General features: G+C 47.9%; 1 protein-coding gene across 1 annotated transcript in view; it reads right to left on the bottom strand.

Annotated features, from left to right (window-relative positions):
• The window catches only part of Pcnx2 (pecanex 2), a 145,949-nt gene that overhangs the window by 64,132 nt on the left and 71,940 nt on the right, over positions 1-9,877 (bottom strand). Inside the window, exon 20 of the mRNA XM_021170316.1 lies at positions 1,076-1,217. Coding sequence (XP_021025975.1) covers positions 1,076-1,217 — 142 coding nt within the window. The remainder of the gene's footprint in view (positions 1-1,075; positions 1,218-9,877) is intronic.

Raw genomic sequence — 9,877 nt, forward strand, 5'->3', positions numbered from 1 at the left:
TGTGGCAGAGAGTCCTGTTCTCCTCTTCAGCCACAGAGCACCTTCAGGGCATATCTGAGGTCACTTACAAAACAGACAGTGTGCTATCCCAGCTAGGGTCTGCTCCATCTGCACCTTGTCATGACCAGAGACCATCTGAAGCAAGAGCATGCTAACAGCCAACATTATGCTCCAAGCACAGAGAAACGTGGAGGGTTTGTTGTTGTTGTTGTTGCTATGGTTTGGTTATGGGTTGTTTGTTTTTTTTGAGACAGGATTTCTCTGTATAGCCATGGATATCCTGGAACTCACTCTGCAGACCAGGCTGGCCCTGCTCAAACTCAGAAATCCTCCTTTCTCTGCCTCCCAAGTACTGGGATCAAAGGTGTGTGCCACCACTGCCCAGCTCAGAGTTTTTATAAAGCTGTTTCATCTCCACATCTTACCTCCAATGTTTCCTATGTTTGCTGTTCTAGTGACCTTCTGGCCTCCTCTAAAGCCAATCCCCTAACTTCTCTCTCTCACCGATTTTCACTTGTAGATTCAGAACTAATTTTCATCTATGAAACTAATGGCTTAGCATTACATGGCTCATGCTTTGCAAAAACACAGGCAACTTGATGGCGGGATGTCTCTGGTGCCCCACCTTTTACATGGTGAGGCACCTAGATGCAGAAAGTGATGGCTGGGGTGTCTTCCCCCTCCCCCAAAGCATGCATGGGATTTGCTAAATGAAAATGAGCTGGAGCAATTTGTGAAGCCTGAAGCACAGCTGTGAAGACCCTGGGATTTCCACTTCACGCTGAGCCCCTGTCACCTGAGGAGCGCCATCAACTGCTCTTCTGCAGGGAGATGTTCCGACCCCCTGATGTTTACCCGTGGCACCAATGTGGGCAGATCAAATTTGGTTTGCATTCCTGTCTAAGGAACACTTAGTGTCTACTCTGAATGGATTTGAGAGCAAAACCACCCAGGCTCCTCTCAGTATTCACAGGGTGTGACATTGGTTTCTGTGGGCTGTGCTCAGAGAAATCCCAATGGGTTCTGAAAACACTGTGGTCCAAATCAGTGTGAGAATAAGCCGTCATCCACTTACTGGGTGCCGAGTCTCCTGTAGTTGCTTATGGAGAAGGCATCAAGAGTGAGGGCGTTCAGGACTATGGCTGGGTACAAGAGATACTTTTCGAAACACTGGAGCCACACGTAGAGTCTCTCAAACCACATTAAGTGAGCGATATCTGAAAGAAAGACAAAACCAGCTCTGAGTAGAGGCTCTCACAGACAAGGAGCAAGTGTTCTTCCCTTGCAGCTGGCTATGGTGCTCCAGATCTGCCTTGCAGCAAGGCTGTGGGCTCCAGGTCTCCCTGCTGGCTGCATCCCTCAGCTCAGAGTCTGCCCAGTCCACAGAGGACAGCGCACGGGTCAGCACCCGTGTTTTCAAGACAGCTGACTTCCTCGGATATGATTTATGGACGGTGAAACACAGTCATAGCTCATCCTGTCACCCCCTCCCGCTTCTATTTGTTCTCACAATATTTTACTCTCTTGGTCATAGTAAATTCTCTCCAAGTAAGATGTATAAATGCCAAGCCTCTACATATATATTTTTTTTATTGGATAAAGATAATGATCTTTATCTGGGGGTGGTAAAGAATAACAAAGGAAAACAAAAGATATGCCAGTCTCCACTAAGACAGGGGAAATCAAGGAAAACCCAGTTCATAAAGGATGATGGACACAGAGGAATGAAAGTACCCTCCCCTCCTCTCTCCTCCCCTGCCCTCCCCTCCCTAGTCCTCCTCTCCCCTCCCTTTCTCTGTCTTCTCCTTCTCTGCCCTCCACTCTCTTCTTCTCCTCTCCCCTCCTCTCCCCTGCCCTCCCTTTCCTTCCTCTGCCCTCCTCTCCTCTCCTTTGCTCTCCCCTTCCTTCCTCTCCCCTCCACTTCCTCTTCCCTTCCCTTCCCTCCTCTGTCCTCCCTTCCCTCCCTTCTCTGCCCTCCCCTTCCCTCCTTTGCCCTTCCATTTCCTTTCTTCTCCTTTCCTGTTTTAATCTCTCGAAAGATCAGCTGTTTAAGTTTCTTTCTGTATAATTCCCCCCCCCCTCACATTTTTCCATCTATAAGAAATTAGCAGTGTCAGACTGAGGCCATCATATCAAAAATGATCCACTCAACCTGCTTCAGAGAACACATTGCAGAGTTCTATCAACATTCATCACCAGTTCAGAGAAACACGACAACCTTAAAGGGAGAGACATCCAAGCTGTGTCACCACAGTCGTCATAGGAAACTGAGGAGCGCCAAAGCTGGAGAGAGTCGGGAACCATCTGGCCAGGGAAGGGTGTGCGTGGCACATTTTCAAAAACTTGTCATATTTGCTTTTAGAAAATGGTATTTTCCACTGTGTGGCAACAAGAGTGCTTTGAGAGGGGGAGTGGGGAGGTGGGAGTCCTCCCAAGTAGGATGAGACTCCTGGCTGTAGGCCATGATAAGAAAAGCGGGTGCTCGAGCCCTTCAGCTACTCACTGAAGAAACAGAAAGCAAGAAAGGTCAATGAGAACGTAGCCAGATATGGCTCTGAACTTGCCACCAGAGCCTTGCCAAATATGTAAGAGTGAAATGACTTATTCAGTGAGCCCCAACCATCCAAGTTATGTGTGAATGTGTGTGTGTGTATGTGTACGAACACGCATACATGCACACATGTGCACCTATGTCTATGTAGCTCTGTCTGTCTATGTGCCTATTTACATGTCTGTATCTTTATCTGTACATGTTTGCATGTGTGTGTTTATGTGTCTGTATGTGTAGCTGTGTTTCTGTGTTATCCCTGTGTCTATGTATCTATGCATGTGTCTGTGTGTGGGGGTGAAACCACGGTCCTCATTGCTGTTCTGAGCCATGTGTTTGTGATGTTAGAGTTTCAGGGAGACTCAGGGTTAACATTTATTATGGTTTGGATGTGAAACGTCCCCACAGGCTCATGTGTTTACACACTTGGTCCCCATCTGGCGGTGCTGTTCTGGGAGGTTGCAGAACCTTTAGGAGTGTGGTAGTTAACCAGAAGTTGTCACTGTAGCTTGGGTCTTGAAGGAGATGCCCACTACTGGGCTTGACCAGAGCTCCTTTCTTAAGCAGCAGCAATATAGTGACCCTGATGGTAGCTCCTGCACCCAGAGAGTGCCCGAGCTGCTTCGGCCTCCCCACCCTCCTCACCACAGTGGACCACAATCCTCTGTTTCCTCTTTACATTGTTTTTTGCTAAGTCACAGAGGGGAGAAAAGCAACCGCCAGGAGGCCTTCCTCTGCCTGACTTTGCAAGAAGGGGCTTTATGAAGCTCACCCCCCAAAAGGCCAGGCCACATAGACAGGGCTAAGAATGGCCGATGCCTGGACCTCATGACATGCTGTCATCAGGCATGGTGACAGCTGTGAAGGAGTTCGTGTCTCACTTACGCAGGGGAAAAATTAACCTGAAGAACCAAATTCAAAATCAATAGATAGCATCTGAGACCTACAGCTGAGGTGATCCACCTACCTCACCTTAACCCGCTGGCTACCTTACATTTGCGTATGCATTTAGGGGTAACCCAAGTCTGTTGGGCCACGGCCCTTCCTCATGTTTGGCTCCAGAATAAGATCTCTTCTCTTTAAGGTGAGAGTTGGTGGTTTATTTTTTATTGTTTTGTTTGTTTGTGAAACAGGGTCTTCTTATGTGGTAGCCCTGGCTGGCCCAGATCTTACTGTGTAGATCAGGGTGACCTTGAACTCACAGAGCTCAGTCTCGCCACATCTCCAGAGCACTGGGATTAAAGGCCAGAGCCACCAAGGATCTCTGACAACTGTGTTTATGCAAAATGCTTGCTATTATTTTATAGAACCCTAGACACACACACACAGATGTGCAGTGAGGCAGGAGGGAGGGAAAGACAAGGAGGAAGAGGGATGGAGAGAAGGGAGGGGGGAGGGGGAGGGGGAGGGGGAGATTGTTATGGAACAGCAGAGTCGGAGTGGGTCTGAGATCTCCCAGGGGGAGGGGGAGGGGGAGGGGGAGATTGTTATGGAACAGCAGAGTCATAGTGGGCCTGAGATCTCCCAGCTCGAAGCTGTGAGGTCAGGGTCTGTTTACTTACCTTCTGATGGAAAATTAATTTCATTTTAATTCCTGCCTGTCTCGGGATCCTGCCAACCTCAGTAATGTATTCTGATGGCGATGCTTCAAGCTCTGGACCCATGGATTGCACCGTGCATATTTATGTTGTGGGCAGACAGGGGCACGTCGAAGTTGACCGGCAATAGGGAAGGATGATTAAACAAAAGCCCGAGTCCAGAATTCTGAAGTTTTAACTTGATCCTTTCTTGTGAGGCAACCAGAGAAAGCTAATAAAAAGCTAAGCTAGCAAACGAGATGACACGATAAACGAGCGTCCTCGGTCCCCATACTGTCTCTGCAGCCATACACGGCACAGTTAAAAATAAAAGCGGTGTGATCATATTTTATAACGGCCTCTTTGGAACATCCTCAATATGCAAAGAGACCATAAAAACACATTACCGGAGAATTGTTCTTTCTCTTTCCCTCGGAATATGAGGCCCCGCGAGCAACAGAATGCAAAATAATGATGCCATTTACAAGTTTATGGTTGCTCGCTGCAGTTCAAGGCTTTAAATTTTCTTAAAGGGTTTTCAGGTTGTGTTTTTGTTAGGTGCCCTGTGAGACTACAATGGTCTTCCCAATAATTAAAAATTAATCAGGAATCCTCAGGATGCTGCCAAGCTTTGTAAACCAATCTCCTGCTCTGACCAGGATCCAGCAGAGGTTGGAAAGATTGAGGCTTTCTGCTCTGGGCTCTGAGGGAGGTCACGCCTGAGGCATCTGTGGTGGGGAAACCCTACTGGTCAGGAGTTAGCGCCTGGCATGGACTATCTGTTATCTGCAGCTCCTCCTGCTCTTTGACCTTCTGGGCTGGAACTAAGGCTGTAAAGTCCTTCCGGGTGACACACATGCCACCCTTTCTCCATTCTCTATAAATAGGCTGCGCTTCCAAAGTAGAAGATAAGATATCACAGGGCTTCTTGGCTCTTGGACCCTGCTTAGGACAATCTCAAAGTTCATGACCTTGACTTTCTCCATAACCTCATTCTGGTTCATTCTGGTTCAGGGCTTCCTGTGCCTCATCCCATGCCTGGAGGTCTCCTTTTCTCCTTTGAGGCTGACTGACCTGTTCAGTCTCAGGTCAGGTCTGTTAAATGTTTCCTCTTCAGTGGATGCTTCTGGTCCCCTCGCATCTGAATTATGACTCTACATTCCTTTCTTGACTGAGAACAGCCATAGCTGTACCACACGGCACTTTGTCCCTCCCCTGTGATGGCCGCCCAGTGATAGGGAGGACACACGGCCAGTTCGATGACTAGTTAGGCACGCGACTAAGGCGGCAACCTGGCAGATCAGAGTGGAGGTCGGGGTACACCTCCAGGGGGACCGCCTGTCCGGTGCGGTTAGAATGGAATCCTGGCTAAAACATGTTCTTTAGCCCTGTGGTGTGCTATCTTTGCTACTTTGGAAGAGCACTCTGGACTGTCTTTGGCACCTGCTGGGTACGTTGTATTTTTGATGGAGCAGGTATGACACCATGGCAAAAACATATAAAACACAGAGAAAGAATAGGAGGCAATGAGATGTTTAAGTACTCTCTCAATCTCTCTCTCTCTATCTATATCTATCTATCTATCTATCTATCTATCTATCTATCTATCTATCTAGAGCGCTGAATAAACCCTTTCCTCCCCAACTTGCTTCTTGGTCATGATGTTTGTGCAGGAATAGAAACCCTGGCTAAGACATATATACATATAAATACATACATACATATAATGTACACACATATATGTATACACACATGCATATATACATACAATTATATACATACAATTATATATATACAATTATATACCATGTATATATTATATGTACACACACACACACACAGAAGCATATGAGGTATATTCAGAGGCCAGAAAAGATATCAGATCCCCTGGAGCAGAACTTGCAGGAAGTTGTGAGCCACTGGCACAGGTCCTCAGCAAGAGCAGTGTGCACTCTTAGCTGCTGAGCGCCTCTCCAGCCCTAGGTTCACAGCTTTTGAGAAATGAAAAATATCCTTCATCCCTTGGGTGGCTCTTCATCTTAGTGTAAGGATTAGAAAATTCTTTTTTTCCCCTCTCCCTCTCCTCCAGCCAGTACTGTTTTGGGAGTACTGTGCTGGCTGGTTTTTATGTCAACTTGAAACAAGCTAAAGGACCTCAGTTAAGAGAATGCCTCCATGAGATCTGTACCCACACCTGTAGGCCATTCTCTCAATCAGTAATTGATGGGGGAAGGGCCCAACCTATGGTGGGCAGTGCTGCCCCTGGGTTCTGCCTGGTGTAAGAAAGCAGGCTGAGCAAGCCGTGAGGAGCAAGCCAGTAAGCAGCACCCTCCATGGCCTCTGCATCAGCTCCTGCCTCCAGATTCCCGCCCTGCTTGAGTTCCGGCCCTCACTGCTTTTGATAGTGAACTGTTAAGTGAAACCCAGAGTGAGATAAACCTTTTCCTCCCACAGCTGCTGTTGGCCATGGTACTTCATCACAGCGACAGAAACCCTAAGACAACAGCCACATTTTTCCTTTTCCTTCCTTCCCCTGTCCCTCCCTTCCTTCATTTTGACAGCACTTCAAATCCTTACTGAACCTAGAATTCATTTGATACAAATTTGTTCTTTTAAATTTCCTGTCCATGCCCTAGTGCTAACGGAATTATGTCCTTATTATTTGCATCTGTGTGGGAACAGTGTGGCTCCTTCAGGAGGTGGGGCCTTGTTTGAAGTAGAGGAGCACCAGCCTAGGATGGGCTTTTGGGGGGGTGCCACCAGATCCCTGGTTCCAGCTTCGCCGTCTTTGTCCCAGTCCTCCATGATGAGAATAGCTTCTGCCTCATTCTCCTGCCAGCATGAACTGGACTGTTCCGAGAATCATCCCTGCTGTGGAGGACTGAAAACCCTGGAACCATGAGCCCCTAAAACCTTTCCTCCCTAAGTCTACTTTTCCCCTGGGCCTCTCTCCTTAGGGTGCTTTCATCCTGACTACGGAGCAGTAAGCTGTCACCTCTGCTGCTCAGCACCTGTGGTACCTGACACAGGGAGATAAGGGTCTCAAACAACCAGAGAGGCCAGCTGGACCAGGGGAGTGAAGTGCCTCTTCCATAAGAGGACAGATAGGCAAATCAGATGCACCCGAGGCACAGAATGAACGCACAAGCATTATTTAGAAGAATCAACAGGCTATCCGAGAGGAAGTCGATTTTTCTAGGAAAGGAGGCATCAGAGAAGGAAGGGGCTGGGCTGACAGGAAGCTGCTGCCTCTCATTACAGTTTTTTCTATTTGACTGCCGCACTCTCAGTCACTCTGACAGACGTGAAAGATGCATGAGAGAAGGCGGCATCCCTCTGAGCCATGTCTGTCACACGCAGAAACCAGTCAGTCTGCCGAAGAGACCAGCTTCACCACAGTGCAAGGTAGAGCTCACAGAGAACGACGAGTCTGGGAGTTGTTACAGAATCGTTAATAGTACTTTTTTTTCTTTTAAAGGAAAAATTGCTATTTAAATGAGATTCTCAATCGATGTGTTTTACAATTTACATAATATAATTTACATAATATAATCCCCACTCATTTATTCTAATGCATCAAAAATTAAAGTGCACACGTTTCCCCACCAAGCAGGCTTCTCAGCATGTTCTCCCACCTGCCCTCTACTTCCCTAGGTTCTCCTCCCAACCCCCTGCACACACCAGCCTTCAGGGACCCTCCCTTCCTTCTGGGACTTTACAGCACAACGGGCAAATTGTCTGTTCATTCAACCAGCATTTACTGAATAGCACCCACGTACCAGATTCAGCACTCGGTTACGGAATCCCGTGTATTTTCTAGTTTATCTGAATATCCATCCGCGATAACTAATATTCACTGTCAACTTGAATCGCTGGGGACACAAGCCTGTGGGCATAGCTGTGAGGGGATGATGTAGATTAGGCTAACTGACGTGAGAGACCCTCTTTAATTATGGGTAACACCCTTCCACGGCCTGGGGCCTGGGCTGAAGGAAACGGAGAAAGCCGATCAACTGGCATTGATTTGTCTCTGCTTTCTGACCATGCATGCCATGAGAGCAGCTGTCTCTAGCCCCTGGGAGGTTAGACCTTCCCTGATAAGATGAAGTGCTCCTTCACACGGAGAACCCAAGCAAACCTTCCCTCCTTAAGTTTCTTTGGTTAGGTATATTTGCTGCAGAAAGAAGGAAATAACATCCACCCTCTGCCTGCAGGTGTCACTGTGGCTTCAGTTGTCAAGGGGACACTCCCTGAGGAACCCTCTTGTCAACTGGACAATCCTGAGGGACCCTCTTGTCAACTGGACAATCCTGAAGGACCCTCTTGTCAATTGGACACTCTTGAGGGACTCTCACTTGAGGAATTGTCTCCAGTAGAGTGGCCTGTGGCTATGTCTGTGGGGACATTCTCTAGATGGATGACTGTTGTGGGAGAATGGGCAGCCCATGGTGGGCTGTGCCATTCCTGGGTAGGTGTCCTATTACTCTAAGAAAGCAAGCTGAACAAGCCAGTAAGCAGCACTCCTCCAAGGCCTTTGCTTCAATTCCTGACCTGATTCCCCTCTGTGAAGGAGCGGGACCTGAAAGTCATAAGATGAAATAAACCCTTTCCTTCATGACTTACTTAGTGCCCTGGTGTTTACCACAGTAGAAGAAGGCAAAGCAGGACAGGACTCTCCTCCATAAGCCATCTATGGAATGGGCCATTATCAAGGCACCGCTCTAGTCTATCCCACTCAGGTCTGCAAAATGGCAATAGTTTGAGCTCAAACAGCACACCATGGAATCACTGAGAATGTTAAAAAGCACACCAGCCTGGGCCTGTGGCCTGACTCTCCTTCAGGGAGGAGCTGTGGAAACCGAAGCCTGGGTTGTGAGCGTTCATTTTTTTCTCCGAAGGTAAAGGTTTCAGACACACTTCTCACCCATTGCCCCTTCTCCATCTCGTACTCTCTGCAATCCAGGCAGCTTCTGGCCCCAGTCAGAGCCATCCCTTGCCTGCGACGGGCTCTCCTTGCTGTATGGTGCCACCACTGACCTTACCACCTCTTCCTTCCCTCTTCTCATTACTTTTCCTGACCTCCCCTGTCACCTTAGGCCGCTTAAGTCACTAAATCCAGAGCCTCCTGGAGTCCTTCGGTGCCTCCGCCCACCTGGTACACAACTGAATGTTCGGTAACCAACAGGTCAGAGTGAGCTGACAATGTGCACCCAGCAGCTCTAGGCAATTTCAACACCTTAGTATTTCCTGGGAATTCATTTTAAATGTCTGAAAATAGGAGCAGGTCATTCGCTCTTCCATCTGTTCACGCATGGGGCAGGAAAATGCAGGGCAAAGGTGCTTACAGAGTTGGACCCAGTTTATACTTCTAAATTTTGTTTTTATTTAGAGGCAAAGGTCATGTTGCCCAGGCCATCCTCAAACTATGTGGCTAAGGATAACCTTGAACTTCTGATCTTCCTATACCCACTTCCCAAGTGCTGGGATTCCAGCCATGTGCAACCCATGCGATTTACACAGTGCAAGGGATTGTTGTTGTTGTTGTTTATTGCATGCTTGGCAAGGATTCCACCAACCGAGCCTCATCCCCACCTTCCGGAAGAAATGTTTTGGGATTTTTTTGTTTGTTTGTTTTTTGTTGTTTGTTTGTTTGTTTGTTTTTCGAGACAGGGTTTCTCTGTGTAGCCTTGGCTGTCCTGGAACTCACTCTGTAGACCAGGCTGGCCTTGAACTCAGAAATCCGCCTGCCTCT

This window comes from Mus caroli, chromosome 8 (assembly GCF_900094665.2).
Source record: "Mus caroli chromosome 8, CAROLI_EIJ_v1.1, whole genome shotgun sequence".
NCBI classification, from domain to species: domain Eukaryota; kingdom Metazoa; phylum Chordata; class Mammalia; order Rodentia; family Muridae; genus Mus; species Mus caroli.